Here is a 19,634-nt window from a genome sequence, read left to right on the forward strand (position 1 = left end):
AATTACTGAAGCCAAACTAATGTTAGCTCTTAAAAGAAGTCAGCGCCCTAACCTCAGGAAACTCCTCAGACCCATTTGTCACACAATTGTGTTTGTAAAGAGCCCTTCCAAAGTGCTTAAAGTAATGCTTTTCTTAAAAAGAAAAAAGTTTTTCCCCAATTATTTTAAGATCATCGTTAATGTTTACAAATCCCTTCTAATTCATACATGTCAGAAAATCAGCTTGGTCCTACATACAAAGAGCGTAAGTTGCTCGAGAAACTGAGGTGACAGATTAGATGCAGGGTCCGGCAGAAGTAGCACCTGTGTGAGTGTGGCTGGTAGGTAATAATATGAATGTGATCATTTATAGCTTTCATGTGAACATTTCACCTAAAATGCCATTTGGTGTGATAGTCTTATGTTACAGAATTACATGCTTATGATTTTGTAATAGAAAAGGGGCATTATTTGTGCTGGACCCTGTATTTTTCCCTGGGTCTTTCTTGTAACATTATTTTCCCCTGAAGCATGTTTACCACTATAGTTCATGAGCCCAGAAAGTAAGTTATTTGGACTATGAGGCTATATATTAGAAGTGCTTTAAAGAGCGTGGGCTCTGGAACCTCTGGCCCAGCTCTGAGTCCCGACATTGCAGTGTGTGGACTAGGATGGGTACTGTGACTCTGTGTTCTCACCTATACAAACATGTTATCGGGGTGTCACGAAGATACAGTGAAATAGTCACTGTAGAACACTTAGCACAGAACTCAGCATGTAGTCCGAACTCAAATATCAGCCATTTTTTAAACACACACTTGTTTCTCTTCTGGGATGGAGTGATTTCCAAAAGGTACAGGATTTCCTATGCCCCATTTATGATGGGATTTTTAAAAATTTTCCTTAAAATATGTAAATACTTTCTTTTAGAAACCCTTTCAATACAGCCAAAGTCTGTGTCCCCATTTGAAGGCAGACCAAAAAGACAAACCATGGTTAAGTGTAGATCTCCTCAAAAAGGTCATTTTGGATACCATGAGCCTGACCTTGAGGCTTTTGATTTATCATAAGCAATTTTAGGATGTCACCATGTAGTACCAGGCTGCTGGCCTGCCTTGATTTCCACATCACCTGCTGCACGAGCCACAGCTGAGCAGCCCCTCGTGCTGCTGATCTCCAGTGTCCTGTGAAGGCTGCGCGTTACCTGGGAGGGAACAAAGAGGGTCTGACCACTGCTCATGACGTGCGGTGGTGCCGTTTGTGAGCACTGAGGCTCGCACTTCTTAGGTCTTGTCTGAGGTCCTTAAACTGCGCTTGCTCGCTGTTGCTCCTCAGGTGAACATCTCCAGACAAGAGAAAGGAATTGAAATAAAGTGTTTGGATGAAACCTTAAATAGAGAAGTTGTCGGTGTAATTCAGTCTCCATACAGGGCTGAAGTTCACTTGGGACCACATTAGAGCCACAGTGTGGCAGAGGCCTGCCGTTTCTCACACGGTTTTGAATAAATCACATACCGCCCCCCCCTTCTCACTCCTCACACTACACACTAGGGGGATCTTTGACACAAAAATCTGAAGATGGATGAGTCGTCTTCTGGGGGTTTGATGATCATTTCATTTTTGACTACATCTGAGTGTGTTTTAACATAACATAAAGCCTACTAAGTGTCCTAGATGCCAGATGATTTCATTTTTTTTAATGAAAGCGCCCACATAAGGACTAGAGCCGTGAACTGCAGAGGCATTCCAAAGCAAGACTCTCTGGTCACCACATAACTTTACTGACCATAAAAACGTCAGATCCTGTTTCAGAATTTTTACAATTAAAAGTTTTACGAAGAAGTATTTAAAGCTGTATTCTTCACTTTCTGAATGCTCATAGTCTCTTCCCTACCCCATGTGCCTTCAGATCCCCCTGACCTGGCTCCTAAGAAAAAAAAACAAAACAAAAGAAAGGCAATGATCGCCTCTCGTTGGCCGTAGAATTTATTCAGTAATTTACTTTCCAGCCAACTGCAGCCAGTGCCATTGCCTCTGGGCACTTGTTCAAAAACACAGAAATGCAGTAACAGATCGGCCAGACCTAACACAACTCCCCAGTCTCAGCCCTATTATCTCCTCGTGCTGTCGCCCCTGTCAGGCCCAGTCCTGGGAGACTGGGTGGTGATCAGTCAGTCTCTCTGCGGCTTGCTCATCTCCGCAGTTCAGGCTTTCACCAGTGCTCCCTCCTCCACCTTCACTCACAGCGTGGGGAGAGAGGCCCGGGCCTCCAGGACCCTGGGCCTTGGTTGTGAGGGCTGTTGTGCTGCCTGGAAAGGGCCCCTGAGTCTTGAGAAAACCAGAACAGACAAAGAAACCAGCTTCCTCTGTTTGTTGACCACCCACCTGTAATGAACATGGCAGTGTCGAGTGGCTGTGTACTACGAGGATTTCACTCAGTGTCGAGTATCTCTCCATTTAGATTATTTATACTTGTTCTGTTCAGGTCTGAGTCAAGTAGAGCCGTTGCTTCGTTTAATGTCGCAGACCGCTGCAGCGCCACCTCCTTGAGAAACAGGTTTCTCTAGACAGAATGAATGTACAGGAGAAGAGTGCCTTTTTTATCAAGAGCATTGTTTTCCGATTATTGCCTTCTGGTGAAATTCTTTAAAAATTATAAGCATAAGAGGCAAATGTTTGATGAGGGTTTGGGGCTGCTTTCTGCCTGGGTCAAGCATTAAAATAATGACGTTTTAAAACTAAATTATGACAGATCCAGAGGAAAATGCCTTTTCTCTTCGAGAAGAGTCTGTTCTGTGGACCAGACACTGGTCATTATGGTGGTTGGCTTTACAGAGTGGTTCACATTACAGTGAGCTTTACCTTCTTTTTTCCTTTATTTCATTCAAAATATGGCCCCATAATTACATTTTTCATTAGTAATTCCTAGAGGATTGGGGGTGACGTTGCTGGGTTTTGCCCTCAAATCCCTTTTTACCCAGCTGGAGCCCGAATAGATTGTGTGGGGCCCACAGACAGCACCGCCAACCCTATTGAGAACCCTTGATTCAGCCCTGCTCCCTGCAGAGTTCTGGGTATTAGTGGATAAAACCCAGATGAGGGCGTTTCTGTCAGGAGGCAGTGGCCTTGTTCTGAGGAAACAGGAAGGAAACGAGCACACAGCTGAATGCTTTTTAGACAAATGTATTTTCCACTAACAAAAGCAGTATTTGGTTCAGATTAATCCATCTGAAGAGAATTATTCTTGTGAGAATGCTTTGCTGGGATATGTGGGGGCAGGCAATTCCTCACCCCTCCCAGGTAAGAAAGAACAGGGTAAAATGAAAATGTTTAATTAGGTGCGAGATGGCTTGTTAAATTTGTTAACTGTTGTTTCTTCTCGCGGGTGAAATCCTGACCGCCCTGCCCTTTCCTTTCCACCTCAGCTCATACCCCAGACAACAGCTTCCTGGGGTTTGTGGTGGAGCAGCACCTGAACTCCAGCGACATCCACCACATTAATGAAATCAAGAGACAGAACCAGTCCCTGGTGTATGGCAAAGTGGATAGCTTCTGGAAGGTAAGTCAGTCTGTGTTTCTCCCTCTGTCTCCCCGAAAAGAGGCTTGTTGGGTAATTTAATTTAGATTTGATCCAGGAAGTAATCAAGCCAAGTGCCCTGGGTCTAATGGAATCTGCTTAGAAGTAAACAAGAATGTGCACAGATTTGGTTGCTCAGCATCTGGGTGTCTATCTAATCAAGGCTATACCTGCTTGTCCGCACAGTGGCTGCCCCACAAAGCCCTCGCTCTTTGCATGTTGGATGTGACACATCACAGCTTCTTTCACATCTTATATTTGCTTCTGAAAGCCAGGTTCCCACAGAAGCTGGGTGTCTTTCTGGAGCAGAGCATTGCACAGAGGGGCCCTTTGCCAAATGGCTCTTTGCCTCTGCACCTTGGGAAACGGTGTGTGTGGAGACAGGTAGCAGCTCCCTTTGTGCGGGGAGCACAGGGGCCTCACACCTGCATGGCTGTTGTCAGTGCTCACAGTGGGCAGCGGTCAGCTAACCAGGAAAGGACCGTGCCCGCCGGGGCTGGCTGCAGGCGGTTTGCTCAGGGACACCTTGGGTAAAACAGCATTCTCAGCCACAGGCTGACTGGGCTTTCCAAAAGTGCTGGGCTCTTGAGTCCTAGAGGGCCCCCTTGGCTCTCCTGTCTCTTCCCAGAGCACATCTGGGGAAGGTCAAACAGGAAAGGAAGCAATCGACATGACGTGCAAATATCTTGATTATTTTCGAGGACATGTTTGTGTAGCACAAAACAAACTCCAAGAGTCCAAAACATGCCTGTTTCTAAACATAAGTGAATCACTTTCTAGAATGATCAAGAACTGTGGTCTCACATGATCACGTCTCCTTATTGAGGAAGTTAGAGGTCAGCTCGCTGAGGATGCGAGCACACGAGATGTCCGGGCAGAATCCTGCTCTCGGTCTTCTGACCCCTGATCAAAAAAGGGAAAGCACCGCTGCCTGCTCTTCAGGTCTGAACTTCTCACTATGCCAGGGAGGCGATTCGGTCGGCCTGTTTCCGGGGCAGCGGATTCGATTCCAGGTGACTGTCTTGCTGTAAATGGCTAGAATTTTGTCTGTGTACAGTACAGTGGTTCTCAACGGGGGGCAGTTCACCCCCCAGGGGACATGGGGTGGTGCCTGAAGACAATTTTGGTTGTCATGGCTGAGGGGAGGTACTACTGGCGTCTTGTTGGTGAAGGACAGGGATGCAGCCAAACGAGGGACAGGGCACAGGACAGCTCCGCAACAAGGCTTATGTGGCACAAAACACCAGCAGTGCTGAGGTGTCGAAACCTGGGCTGGTGAATACGATTTTCCTCCTACCTACATTGTTCTACTTTTTCTGCTCTCACATAAAATAAAATCAGGCTGAATTATAAATGGTTATTTAAGAACTTCCCATAAATTTATACATCTTTTGAAAGATGTATGAAAATTACCCATGCTAACAGCATTATTCAGCTAACTTTCGGCCCAGTTTGGGTTAAAAAGGGCACTTTGGGCATTTCCGCTCTCAGCTCTGTTATGAAATGAACGGAACCCGTCACTGGTTTTAGGGAGGTGTGGGCTCCTAAAAAAAAGTGTAACTGCCTTCTCACCTCTGCACCTGCTCACAGAAAATAATTTGCATGTCTCTATGGACTTCACCTTCAAATTATATCACTTCTGTTTTGAAAGCAAGTGCGGCTTCCTCCTAGGTGCCTCTGGCAGCTTTTTTGGTCTTCCTAGAGAACCAAAACAACAAAGCAGTTCTGAATACTTTGGGGTCACCTTTTCTTGGATAAAATAAAGCCACCACTGAAAGGATGATTTCTTGATGCCAGGCGGAATCTGAAAAGTGTGAATCACGTGACTTGGCGTGTGGTCTGGAAATTCTTCCGAAATTCTGTGGATGACCTGACCTTTTAAGCACTGTGCATTGTCCAGCTGTGTCACAGTGCCGAGAGGCAGTGTGCCTACATAGTCTGGGCAAACACCAGAAATCTGGGCTGGTTTTTTTTTTTAGTTTTACTACATCATTATTGCCTAGCATTTATTGATGAGAAAAGTGCAATAAGATGAAAAGTACTGTAAAGTTTTCACATAAATTCAGGACAGCTCCTAAAACTTTTGAATACAGCACTGCATTGAGAGGTCAGGTTCTTTTTTCCAAAACCGTCCTCATCCCATGGTACCCAGTGAGGGTGCACTTCTAACAGATGCACCTTTTAGGTGTGATACTATAGCATCCACATTCCCAGAGTTGCATTCCACACGGACTTGAGCAAGCAGGATTTTGGAAGTTGCTTTTCCCACCACTTGCTCCGTTCTTCCCCTGCCCGCCCCCCATCCTTTACATCAGAGATCTTTGGGAAGGGGGTGGCCCTGTCAGTCCTGGGAGCATTCGCATGCCAGTGGAGCACATGGGGATGCACAGGTCTGCACCGAGTGATCTCGGGAAGGCCTCCTCTTTCCCTACAGAGTCTGGGACTCACTGGAATTCTGAGGGCACCTTGCTCTGCTGTCAGCCCTGCTTCGCGGTCCTCCTCCTCCTCCTGAGGGAACCTCCTCCCCTGCCGGCGCACCTGAGTGACGCCTCCACACGGCTGGTTGGCCTGGGGTTGTCCTCTGCTCCAAGGCAGCAGAGGGACAGTGACAGCCATAGGGACAGAAACTAAAAGGATATACCCATAGTTATCATGAGGTTAAGGGAGAAGACTTCCAGAAGTCCAGTGATGAAGAAACAGGGCCAGTTTGGAAAGGGAGAGGGCGCGGCCAGCGTGATGGAGCAGAATCTCAGGGAAGAGGGGCACTCCCGGGAGAGGTGTGGGTGCTTTGAGGGCCAGGCAGGCGTGAGCCGTGCGGCCTGGAGAGAAAGAAAAAGCAGCTGCCAATGTTCTGGAAGCTTTCCTTTTCCTGTCCTACATCCTTTTATCACACTCTGTTCCTTTGCAGTAGCCCGAGCGCTTTCTGTCCCTTATAGTCATGTCAAGGATGTCTACTAACGTACGGGGTGGGGCAAAAGTAGGTTTACAGTTGTTGGTCTACACAGTAATACAATAATTAATAAATAATAATACAAGAATAAACTCTGTGTTGCATATTTGTAAGTGTAAACCTGCTCTGTCACACCCTATAACAGGCCTTCTCTGCATTCCAAGTGCCGAGCAAGAAACGCAGCCTGTTCAGTACAGAGGCTGCCTCCTCAGCTCCTCCCCACTGGCCACCAAGTCATGGCCAAGGTTCCCTGTGGTCTCACCCTGATGTTATAATATATAGTGGAGGAGTGGGGGGGGGGGGCATTGCTATCTGACTCCAGAATCCCAAACATACCAATTTAGGAATCATCTCTGCCCAAGACCCTTAGCATCAAATAACACTTCTCAGAGCCTAATCCCAACTACAAATCTCTTTCTTAGCCCACGAACCCATAGTTCTAGGTTCTGGACATCTACCTCTGGGGCACACTGATCATTAGTATCACCTAACACATGTGCCAGGAAAAAGAATGTGTCCAGTATGGCCGAATTCAAGGTCCTTCAACATCAGGGAATGAAAAATTAGTCCATTTTGGTAAAAATAAGAGATTTTGAAAGTTATGGAAATTAAAATCAGTTGAAGTCTTGCTTAACTGTATTATTTATTTCCACATTTCTTTAAAAAATAGCAGCCTGACTGTGGCTGGTGTGGCTCAGTGGAGTGAGTGCTGGCCTGTGAACCAAAGGGTCACTGGTTTGATTCCCAGTCAGGACACAGCCTGGGTTGCAGGCCAAGTGCCCAGTAGGGGTGTGTGAGAAGCAACCACACATTGATGTTTCCCTCTCTTTCTCTCTAAAATATATATAAATAAAATCTAAAAAAAAAAAATTAGCAGACTGGCCCTGGCCAGGTTGCTTACTTGGTTAGAGCATTGTCCCAATACACCAAGGTTGTAGGTTCAATTCCCAGTCAGAGCACATGCAAGAAGCAATCAATGAATGCACAAATAAGTGGAACAACAAATCATTGTTTCTCCCCCCACCCCGTTGTTCTTCCTCCCACCCTCTCCGTTTCTTTCTCTAAAAAAATAAAATAAAATAACTAATAAAAATAATGGCCTGAACATAACTGAATCTTCCTTTGGTGGTGCAGGGTCAGCATATTACATATTCCTGACCCCACCAGGATTTTCTAATTACTCACTGATGCACGACTGTGCTAGGGTAAATGTCCTGAAGGTCTTGCTTTGAGTGCCACTGGGGAATAAGCATGGCCTCTGAACCACAGGCTGGGGCTCAGAGGTGGTCCTGCAACTCACCAGCATGTGAGGCTTTGAGCATTGGTTCCTGGCCTACAAAAGAAGGGCAGTAGCATCCACCACATAAAACAGCACTGTTCTGCATGCAGATCTCCTGGCATCTTGTTCAGGTGCTGATTGTACGGGTCTCACAAGCACCCAGGTGATGCTGATGTGCTGTTCTACGAAACAAGGCGTTGGGTGTTTAGGATTGTGCAGAGTGGTTGGCAGTGAGTAGCTGACCACTCAGTGAAAGAATAATTCCTCTTTACTTTTGTCTTCTTGCTACTCTGTTAGACTGCCAGTTACCATGTTTTTTTATTTTATTTTTTTTTTTAGTATTTGCACCTGATTCCAGTCACCCCTCAATCTTACTTCCCTCTCCCTACCCTTGCAAGGCTCAGCCCCTAGGAATGGGGTGAACCTGTGTGTGGTAAGCAGTGGATTCTAAGGGGAAGTGAAAGGTGCGGTGTCTTCTCATCATCTGCTCTCCTGGTTTTTACAGGGGTGCTTACTGGCAGTGTGGCACAGTGGTTAAGAACACAGACTCAGAGCAAAGTAGCTGGGTTCAAATCCTGCCTCTTCCACCAGCTGCCTGATCTTGGGTGATTCATTGAACTTCACTTGGCCTCATTCATCATGGAGATGATAACAGGGTTTCTGTATAGATTAAATGAGTTAATGTATGTAAAGGGCTTATATTAACTCACAGTGAGTCTGCTATTAGTGATACTAGTTCTGGGGCCGGACGGGAAACATAGTGAGAAGGTGTGTGGCTGTGAGATTGCACTGGGGCGGGGGTGAAGTGATGCCTGGTAGGAGCTGGCAGGTGTAAGCCTGCCCAGAGATATTCAGATTCCAGTTTTTAAACTATGATAGTGGTTGGCAAACTCTGGCCCTCCAGCCAGATGTAGCCAGCCATCTATTTTTGTAAATAAAGTTTTATTGGAACAGAGCTATACCTGGTGGTTGTCTGTGGCTGGTTTTGCAGTGAAACGGCAGAGTTCTGTAGCTGTGACAGAGATTCTCAAACTAGCAAAGCATAAGATATTTGTTATCTGGCCCTTTACAGAAAAAGTTTGAGACCCCTGGAGTATCAATACATCATGTTCCAAGTAAATCAAACCTCCTGTAGGATACATTTAGCCAACAGTTTGTTCGTTCTTGATTTTTTTCTGTATGATTGAGACTGATAGATAAGCTATGGAAAAATGAAGAAGTGTGATTTTTTTTTTTTACTACAATCTCTGTTACTTTAAAGACAAAGCCCCAGGCCCAGAGCCTGGCCTTATATTAGTGTGTGTATACTTCTCTGAGCCTCCACAGCCATCATTTAAGGAGGTGCATGCCCACTCCTTCTGAGGAAGCGTGGGAAATTTTCATCCTCCTTCACTGTCCTGGGGAGGACCTGGCCTGAGGAAATAGAGTGACTTGGCCAATGTCCTACTACAGGTTATGTGACGAGTCCAGAGCCAGGATCAGGGTTCTGACCTCTTCCCTGAGGATTGCCTCCCTGCTGCCACTTGCAGGAGACGTTGTTTCTCTGCCCCTGCCCGGGAGGCCAAGGTCATGTTCACAGCAGCATTTGGAAGCCAGGAAGCGAGGTCTACAGAGTGACTTATGTAGGCAGCAGGAGCCCTGGGCAGATATTGGCTAACAGGTAAAGTGTTGCTCCTGGCTGGCCACCTCCCAAGTGACGAAGTCTGCAGCAGCCTTGCAGTCAGTTGTACGAAGAGCCTTGTTTGGGCAATTCAGATTGTTTCCACCTCCAGGCCCCAAGGGCTCGGCTTGCCCAGCCCTAGCCTGCTCGCAGCAGCCACAGTCAACCAGTGTCAACTGAGTTGGGAAAGCCCCTTTATCTACGTGTGCAAGACTGCGTGGGGTTAAAGTGCCCCTGAAATGATGTGGTTTCATACCCACAGGCCTGAGTAGTAGGGCAGCCCACCTTCCTGAAATGAGGAGCAACTTCTCCCTTCACTCTATCCCTAACTTTTTGCCATTCTTAATCCATTCTCCACACAGCAGCAGCCAGGGTGATCTTTTAAAAAATGTGAATGGGGTTGTGTTTTTCCTTTTCTCAAAGGCCCCCAGTGGATTTATTTTAAACTTAGATGAAAGCACTTAGATTCACCACACTTATGATGAAATCCAGTCTCCGCGGTGTGACCTAGTGAGGCTGTCTTCGAGAAGGCCGCATGTGCCCCGAACCCACCAAGGCCATGGCCACACAGGGACCCCCTGCCGCTCTGTATCCTGAAGCTTGGCTGGGCTTCTGTAACAGCTTCTACCTACCCTGCTCTACCCCCACCCTAGCCTCCTAAGGCCACCCTGTTCCTCACATATGTCCTCAACCAACTGTCACTTCTGCCCGTCCCTATCAGAGCATCCTCTTTTATGTAATTGTAATCATTTTGTAATCATGTATTTATCTTTTTCTGTCAGTCTTTCCTTAATCCCTAGACTGTCAACTCTTTGAGGGCAGAAATCGTTATTGATTTTGCTTTATCCAACACAGTACCGGGCGCACAGTAGGTGCTTGCTTAGTAACTACTGGATGAATGCATCTATCTTCTTTTGATTTCGTTAAATACCGTTTACCTGGGGATCCTGGGATATGACTTGGATGTGTTTTGCTTTGGTCATTGGCCTGTGCTTGCAGGTCCAAGGGACACTAGAGGACAGGGTTTGAAGGAAAAAGAGTAGAGCTAGACCTGTACAAATTCTACAGACCACATAGAGGTCTCCAGATTTTCAAAACCCCTGGTGAAATTAGCAGGGAGATGGCATGGGAAGGAAACAGTACCGGCTCTGGGAGGCAGGACCGGCTCTGGGCCAGCCTGCTGTCAGCCACATGACTTCTGGGCAGGTACCACCAGCCTCTGTATTCTCACTTGTGTGCATGAAGGTAGTAGTACGAAGGAATGACAAACAAGCAAGCAAAATATAACCAAACACACTGAAACAGGCTGACAGTGTCCAGAGAGGAGAGGGGAGGGAATTTCAGGGGAAAATGGGAAGGGTTTACAGGAACAAGTATAAAGGACACATGGACAACAACTAAGGGGGTGGAAATGGGAGGGAGGTAGAGAGTACGGGGGTGGGGCTGGGATAGGAGTAAAAGACAGAAAACTGTACTTGAACGACAATTAAAATAAATTAAAAAAAGAAGGAATGAATTATTACACATAACACAATGGACCTTAAAATAATTATGCGGAGTGTAAGAGCCAAACATAAAAAAGAGTCTAGACTGTGTGATTCTGTGTATATAAAACTAGAAAATTCAGACTAATCCATAGTGACAGACGCAGGTGGGTGGTTGCCTGGGGAGGGTGAGAGAGCTGTGGGTGTGTCCCTGTCTTCACAGTGGCCATGGGTTTACAGTACAGCCACACAGGCACACTTACAAAATCATGGGCTTTAAATGTGTGCAGTTTATTTTATGCCAGTTATACCTCAGCAGTGCTGTTAACATAAATGACAGCTGGCAAGCAGCGACCTTAGGGGCCAAATTTGGCCTATGGCCTGCAAGTGAAAAATGCTTTTTTCCATTTTGAAATCCTTAAAAAAAAAACAACTAAAACAAAAGAATGTGTGACAGACCTTATGTGTTCCCTCAAAGTTTGCTAACCCCTGGATGAGATCAATAATTATTTACCTGTGTTCTTGGGAGCACCGGACAAGGCCCACCACTGAGGGAAGTTGGGGGCCGCACTGTGTAGGTCCCACCAGCGGAAGAAGGGTCTGATTTACCTCCTGTGGCGACGTGGATTTCCAGTCAACGTTCACCGTGAAAAGTGTTTAACTGCTTTATTTAAACAACCAAATATAAATCTTGAAATATTTATAAATCTGTAAGTCTTTAGACTAGGTAACCTCTGAGTCTGAGGTAGACTCTCATTCTAAAAATGATGTAATTATCTCACTAATTTGGTTGACTTGGGCCTAGCTTAAATTAATGCAAAATTAGAAAGAGGGGTAGTTTGGAGAAATGGCAACTTACTTTCTAATACAAAGTAATTGCTCTTAGTTATATATTGTTTTACTAAACCACCAAGAAGACCTTTGTAATTAGAGAATGTACAGAAATCCTTGCAAAGGGCACCTTTTTGTAAGTAGGTTAAACCTGTAGTCCTCTTTGTTTTTTCATCTACTTGGTCAGACCCGTCTTCCCAGATAATGTAGCTGTCAACCAGATAAATTTAAAGCCATCATCAGTCAAATTGGCACACATTCTGAAATAGCAAAATTGAAGTCAGTTTTGTTGAATTTGCCGGGAAGTCTAATGTGGTTACAGTTCTTGGTTCTGGTTCCAACCAGAACATTCAGAAGCATCTCTGTATCCCCCCCCCCAACTTACTCCCCTTGGGGGAAAAGTCAATCAGAACAGACCTAGTTATGATCCCCTGAGACCACACTTGAGGGTGTCAGGGATCACAAGTTTTTCCTCAGAGAAGACTCAGGTGTGCCAGCGGAGAGAGCACCCCTCCGGGGCAGCCTGGCACCCGTCCTCGGTCACCTGTGCATGGTTTTTCATCTGGCTCAGTTCTTTACACAGGGTAAAGTGCAGTCACATTGCAGAGCCTTTCTCCAAAATTTAGGCGCAAATTTTGTGGGGGTGGGGTGGGGGCAGGGAATAGAAAGGGGAACCCAAATGCAAAGAAAAACATCAGAAATGAATCATTGGCTTTGAAGATTCCAAGGTCTACAGTTCAGAGGACTTAAGGATTTTCCAAAAAAGTGTTGTTCGTGTGCTGACTCTAATCTAACCCCACGTGGCATCGTCCTGAGCATGTCCATGTTTGGTGAGCACACGTGGACAGGAATGAACACTGAGCTTTGAGAACCCATGGGCAGCCTTTTCTTCTGTCTCATCAGCCTAGTGGTCTGTTCCCTTTTTCCGCACGTTTTCTGCTCTCATCTTAAACCCGTGGGTATTTACATCCGTGAGCACAAAGAACACATTCTCCTTATGCAGCAGCTCCTTTAGTAACGTCATTTCATTCAGCGTTCTTTCACTCCGGTGTTGATTAAAAGTAATTATTCCCAGTTGGGGCCACTGTCTGTGGAGTTGCATGTTCTCCCTGCGTCTACATGGATTGTCTCCAGCTCTCCACTTTCCTCCCACATCCCACAGATGTGCACCTCGGATGGACTGGCGTGGCTGCTGTCCCAGTCTGAGGGAGTGTGGGTGTGTGAGTCACCCTGCGATGGGAGGGTGTCCTGGTCAGGGTGGGTTTGCTCCTTGAGCTCTGAGCTGCCAAGAGAGGTTCTGGCCACCCATGACCCTGAACTGTAGTAAGTGGGCTAGAAAAGAATGATTTTGTTAAATCCATCTCTCTTAAATGTTTGTATAGCTCACATTTATTTCAGTGCTTGTTATTGGAAGTGTTTTGGCTCTTCATTTAGAAGTTTGGTGATTTTCTGTGTGTGTGACCAGGAATATGCCATAGGAGCTTAACTCATTTGTATCAATCAGCCTATAGTAAAGTTGGTTTTCACATGCATTATTTCCCTTACAGTCTCAGTTTCCAAGAACCCATCCTGCACATTAAGTGAGGACTTGCTGTAACTGTATTTCAGCCTGACACACTGATTGGAGACAGTCTGGAGCAGTTGGCAGAGCTCTGGGTGGGAAAGCAGACGCCCAGATTCTAATTTCAGCTTCACCCACTGGCAGCTTGTCCTTGGACTTGACTTGCCCTTGGGTCTAGCTTTCCTCATCTGTAAAAACAAGGCAGAGGACGGGATGTTCCTTTGTTTTACTCCCCAGAGTTCCATGATTCTATAATCTAAACTCCTTGGCTGTCTCTGATTCTCTCAAGAGCAAGGGCACAGAGAAGACAGCCTGCACGACAACTTTATGGGCCATCAGAACTAGGACGGGGGGTGATAATTGGGCCGGGTCAGACACAGAGTCCATAAAACCAACTGCCCGAGGAAAGGATGAGGTTGCTGTAACTTAGCACCCATGTGAATAAAAGAGATTTAAGGGATTTGTTCACAGTAAGCTCATGTGAGTCAAGTGTGGAGAACTGCCAACAATTCATAATGGATCCTTAGTTGATGCATAACATGGAGATTGAAGGTCTGTTAGTTCCCATCCATTTGAGAGCACCTAGTGCGCTCCATTGCCCAGTGCTGTGTGCATGTGGGTGCACTTCCTTTCTCGGCACGGTGAGCCCAGCTGGGGACCTGGAGAGCCAGGAGCTGGGACTGTGGAGCCAGACTGGTGGGCTCCCACCCGGCTCTGCAGTGACTAGCTGTGTGACCACAGGCAAGTGCCTCGGGCTCCCTGTGCCTGTCCTCTCATCTGTAAAATGGGTGGTAATAATAAAAACCTCCTTTAGGGTTTCTATGAAGATCATATGAGTAAATAAATACAGAGGTATTAGAACAATGCCTGGTATTCATTCATGTCTATGCTAGTTTGCTGTTACAGATACTATCCAGGCAAATCAGAACCTCTTGATCAGAAGGAATAAAATGTAGGGTGACTCACAGCCATGCTTTATGGAGACTGATTAAAGAAACTGACATGTCTGGCCAGGAAAGAAAAATAGTCTTATTTGAAGCTGCAGGCAGGTGGGTGAGGATTCCAAAGGGGTGGCAAACAAATGAGGAATCTGATTTGTCCTGGATGCCCCCTCAAAAGGACAGAAAATAGGCCACTAGTGAACATGCTGAGCTTTCAAGGGATAACAGAAGGTGTAACTCAACCCTCCAAAGATGAGGTGAGCCACCTGGGAAGCCATTAACTTCCCATTGCTGTTGGCTGAAGGGCCATTTGGCAGGGCTTTGGGAGAGATGTCCCTAATGCCAGGGGGACGTTGGACCGCCTGACCTGCACAGGCAACCCAGAGATTCTGTATTTGTAGAACACGATGCAGAGAGATGGGAGGGAACGCTCTGTGGAGGACAGACCTATCCATAGCTGGTGGTGTGAGAAAACGTGTGGTCCAGGTGACTGTTGTCTTGTCAGGGCAAGGCCCTCTGCCTGAAGCAACGGAGACAGCCGTGGACTCCACAGATCAGATCCAACTCACAGGCATTTTTGTTTAGGTGGCACAATGTTTTTTAAATTGGAAAATTTGCCGTTTGGGAAGGTTCACCTGTAAAGCTGGAATTCTTGGCTTCTCTAGAAAATGTGGATGGTGTGGCAAATTGGTGTCACGTGCCAGAGATGGCCTAGAGCCGGGTAGTGGCTGCCAGCGGTCGGTTTAGGGCTTCTAGCGATGACCGTCCTTTCAGCGTCTTCTCTAACCCCCTCCCTGACCCACTGGCCCCCAGGGGTATTTCAGTGTGCGACCTTGCACCAAGAAGGTCAGGAAGACACTAACCATTTTTGTCTAGTCCTCTCAGAGAATAGGTTTCCTCTGAAGAGGGCAAAGTTAGAAAGGGGACTTTGAATGGAATAATGAATTCCATCTTTCATCTGGGCCAAACCATCCTTTGAATGACCTGTTTGGGAGTCTTTCAGGTTTTGAGTTATAAAGGTGAGCAGGGAGGAAGACCACGGCCCCCTTTTCCACGTGCAGCTCCAGCAGGAACCCCAGGTTCTTAATATCTGCAAGGTAAACGTCGGGTGATTTCTTCTTGTCGGCACCTGGCCCATGAGCACTTTCCGCTTGACAGCCCAGCCCCGATTGAGCTGCCAGAGCTTTTCCTGCCAAATTTTCTTGTGGTTGAAACTCGGTTTTCTTTGGGTTGGCAGTTGGGGTGCATAGGAAGAATGCATAGCAACTAACTCAGTATCTGGGACTTGAAGTCAGTTGGCTTATGGCTCTTTCATAATGTAGTAAAGTCTTTAGAATTCCTCCCTCCTGGGATCAGGAAGCTCTGCTCAGAAGTCACTGATCAGTCCTCTCCTGGCTACAGTTTCTAGTGGCAGCTCTGTTGTAGGTCCGTGCAGGAACCTGGCATGGTCCTCCAGAGCAGCACTGATTTACGGGCTGTTTGGCTTAAATGGTTTCCAGCCTGTGTTCCAAGGAAAGGCAGGAAAACTTACATTAGTTCTCAGAATATAGGTCAATGCTAAACAGACGTACTTGCTCATAAATCCCAACTGGGAACTTAAACTTTTAGATGCTAGGGACTCTCCTCAGCCTCAAGGGACCTAGGCGTTGTATGTTAAAAGAATCAGCAGGCTCCAGGTGACTCTTTTAAACAAGAAGATTGGGAAATCACTGCACTAGGGAGTCACTAATTTTCCTAGATCAGAGAAACCTTCATCAGCTCCTTTCTGCGCATGGTGTATGGCTGCCGGGTCGCCAGCAACCACTGAACGCGGGAGAAGACACCGACGCCCTCGTTTTGCGCGGCTGCATCCTGTGCCCCAGGCCTTTGCTTCCTAGTGCAGCTCACCAGCTCCCTGACCTGCCTCCAAGGACCCGCCCTCTCATTCCCATGTTAGTAGCAAGTCACCTAAAGGAATCCTTGTGAGGGTGCAGTCAGCTGATACAGGTTCCAGTGAAGTCTCTCCCAAGAATGCTTGCCTGCTAAAAGCCAGTATTCAAATAAGAATTTGTAGGAATTTAAGAGGGTTGCAAAGCATTTCCACATAACTTCATGAAGCATGTGTCAGTTTTACAGGTGATAAAACAGCCTCAACGACATTAAAAAAAAAACCCAATCCACCTTAACATAGGGGTGAGTGATAGACTTGTTGGTGTCATTTCATCTGTGACATTGATACTTTAGAGAGGTCACTGATGGTGCAGAGGTTTGTGTAGTGAGTGGTCGGGCTGTAGGCCTTCTCGCAGGTGCTTGCAGCTGCCTCGGAGGAGCCTGGGGTTGGGGAGGAGTTTTCTGGATGCCCCTCAGGAGAAGCCCCTCAGGAGAAGCCCCAGCCAGTCGTCGCTCTGTCAGTGACTGGCAGTCCTCCCAGAGGCCCCAACAGCTGAGTGAAAATGACTGCAGCTGTGGGAAGAAAAGATCTAAAAGCATTGTGGGTGAAAAGAGGTCCCTTGTGCTCGGCAGAGGGTCGCCTGGAAAGCCAGGGCTGGCGTGGGCGGCCAGCAAGCATCCTGAGGGGCGGGTGCTCCTGTAGGGCTCTGGATCACTGCCTGCCCCTCTAGTAGTGCTGGGACGAGTTCATTTGTAGCTCTCAGTAAACACAGCTGTTGTGGTTGTAATCGCCTCGAGGCTTTTACTATTCCACCAACCCTAACAGTTTGGCAACTGATAGGGGAACAATGGTGTTTCTGGGATGGGAAAGGAGTTGCTGTCTGTGAGCAAAGAAAGACAGGACTCTGCGCTATCTATAGACAAAAGCCTCCGAGCAATCCAGAAGCCAGGCGTGTGAAAACCTGCTGCGCACAGAAGGCGGCAGCCTCCCAGGTAGTGACCAAAGGGTCTCTGGCCCCCAAATGCTGAGCAGCAAGGGAGGAGCAGGATGACCCCTGTAGAAAGGAGTTATGAAAGCATGGCAACGTTGTTCCCTTAAAGCAAAGAAAGGGTTAAAGTCATTCTTGAAAATAGAGGGAGACTTAATGTCCCTGAATTTATAGTGGTCTGAAAGGCACAGCTTTCTGAATGTGAATAGGCACAGATTATAAGATCTGAGATATTATATTTTGACTGATGTTTTTCCCCCAAGTAGAACGTTGTTAAAGAATAGCTTTGCAGGAAAGCTGTTTGAGATGAAAATTCTGGGCAGAGTTCAGGTTCTTCCCAAAGCACGGTCGCAGCTGGAAGGGACGCACCTGTACTCACGATGCCAGGCGGCAGTTGGTTGGGCTGGGAGGACAGCACAGCACTGCCTCCTCCGGGATCCTGCCGACCACGGCAGAGCCTGGGGGGGGGGGGTGTCCCCACGTATCCCCCGGTAGCAGCATCTCAGCCCTGCTGAGGGAGCCCAGTCCCAGGAGACTCTGAGAGGCAAGGGGAGATTGTCAAGGACAGAGGAAGGCTTGGTGGGGCAAGGGGAATTCTGATGTCTTTGTTTGGCTAAGGATTAGGAACCCTGAGGCTGCCCCTGGGAGAAGGAAGCTCCTTACCCACTGAGGCCCTTGGAAAGGGTTCAGATGCCTGAAAAGGGTGCCTTTGACAGAGTACTCTGTGGTTCTTACACTGCCCTTGTTTAGAAACTCAGCAAAGAAAGCAAAATTGTGGCAGTAGAAGGAAATAAAAGCCCGGCATTCTGGCTTTCTTGGAAGGAAACGCAAAGTAGAAGTTTTTATAATAAAAGTGGAGAAGCAACTCAAATCTGGGAATGGCATCCAACAAGCCAGTTGAGTGTGCTGGGACTGTTGAAGGAATTTGGGCCTTTTCCGGGTGCCGTCTACACTGCCACAGAGAACAGGTACATGAGGTGGTAGTGCGAGTCGGCACCCGGCTGGAGTCCTCGAGGTCTGTTTCTTTGGTGGAAACCAAACCCGTGGGATTGGCCCTGTGGAACCTTCGACGTCAGTGCAGAGACGTGCCGTCAAGGCCTTAAGTCAGGCCCTGCAAGGGCACAGTGTGCTGATGGAGCTTTATGTCAGAGATACAGATTGGGAGCATATTTTACAACATAAAGTGTTTGTGTGAAGCAGAATCCATTGTTTTATTGTAAGAAGAAGTTTTATGAAATTAAGAAACACTGGTAAAGCAATTTGTAAAATATTTTAACTGTAATAATGTATGCTTTTAAAATCATACTTAGCACCTATATAAATTCATACTTAAATAAAAATCATGTATGTGGCATATGCCCATGTGATCTGGCTGAATGAGCCCATCTGTCTTCAAGACAACTCACCCCTCCCCCGCCCCCGTCCCCCCAGACTTTTGGTCCAGTTCCAGGGACAGCAGAGCTCCAGGGGGTATTGGCATTGCCCCTGCTCAGTTGGCATTTTGACAGCTGGCTGGCCTTTGCTCTTCCTTCCCTGATTCTATTTTTGACTAGATTGAGCTCTTTGAGGAGGTGACGATGGTAATGAGGACTAATATTTGAGGACTTCCTGTGTGCCAGGCCCAGTCCGTGAAACTGCGCTGTCGAGTCAGTGCTGTTAACCCCACTGTCGAGCAACACAGCTGAGGAGGGCAAAGGGTAAGATCCCATGGCTAATGGCTGAGTTGAGATTTGAACTGAAAGAGTGTAGCTACTGTAGCCAGCTCACAGCACCCCCCCCCCCGGGGAATGGACTGTCCGTGGCAACTTCCTCCTCTGTCTTCTGTTCGCCCCTCCAACTCAAGAGGCCGACTGTGTTCGTGATGGCATGGGGCATATTTCAAGAAATAGGTCTGTAGGATTCTGTGTGGAGGCTTCAGATCTCTTACGAAGAACTAGCGAAACTGAATGGGTGAAACTGCTTGCCTTTTCTCAGACATAAAGATGAAAGATGTTCATTTTCATTATATTTATAATGATCGCTGTCATCTGGAACTAGTTGTTAGGAGCCTGCTTGCATATCTGAACTTGCAAAGACATGTCTGGCCTCTGGGAACTTGAGAAACAAATACTGACCTAGACAAGTGAGAAGTAGGAGAAATTTTAAAGTGAAATTGAAAACTGGGTGGGAGAGCACTGCATGAGCCCAAATGGCTTTTGAAGAAGTCAGGAGTTCAAGGATGGTTGTGAGACATTAGCCATAGTCCACGTGTGGGTTGAAGAACTCGCTTCCTTAATTAAGTCCCAATACACAACTCAAGTGCAGGAGAGAGGGGACAGCCTATAGCAGTGGTGGTGGGAGGGTGATGGGAGGGTGGTGGGAGGGTGGGGCCCAGGAAGCTTTGACCTGGTATTTTCATCCTCTGTCCGGGCTGCGGGGGAGCTTCATGACCCCACATGGGAGCCAGTGGGAGGCTACCCCATAGGGTCCCGCCTGTCCTCAGCACAGCCTGGAGGGCGGTGTGCCCATTGCAGG

General features: G+C 47.1%; 1 protein-coding gene across 5 annotated transcripts in view; it reads left to right on the forward strand.

Annotated features, from left to right (window-relative positions):
- MGAT5 (alpha-1,6-mannosylglycoprotein 6-beta-N-acetylglucosaminyltransferase) overlaps positions 1–19,634 on the forward strand; it is a 358,323-nt gene that overhangs the window by 247,489 nt on the left and 91,200 nt on the right. For all 5 annotated transcript variants that reach the window (XM_037068662.1, XM_037068737.1, XM_037068872.1 and 2 more), the window contains one exon: positions 3,405–3,538. In XM_037068662.1, coding sequence (XP_036924557.1) covers positions 3,405–3,538 — 134 coding nt within the window. The remainder of the gene's footprint in view (positions 1–3,404; positions 3,539–19,634) is intronic.

Source organism: Sturnira hondurensis, unplaced genomic scaffold (genome assembly GCF_014824575.4).
Source record: "Sturnira hondurensis isolate 20B ecotype Veracruz unplaced genomic scaffold, ASM1482457v3 Scaffold0000256, whole genome shotgun sequence".
Taxonomy (NCBI): Eukaryota; Metazoa; Chordata; class Mammalia; order Chiroptera; family Phyllostomidae; genus Sturnira; species Sturnira hondurensis.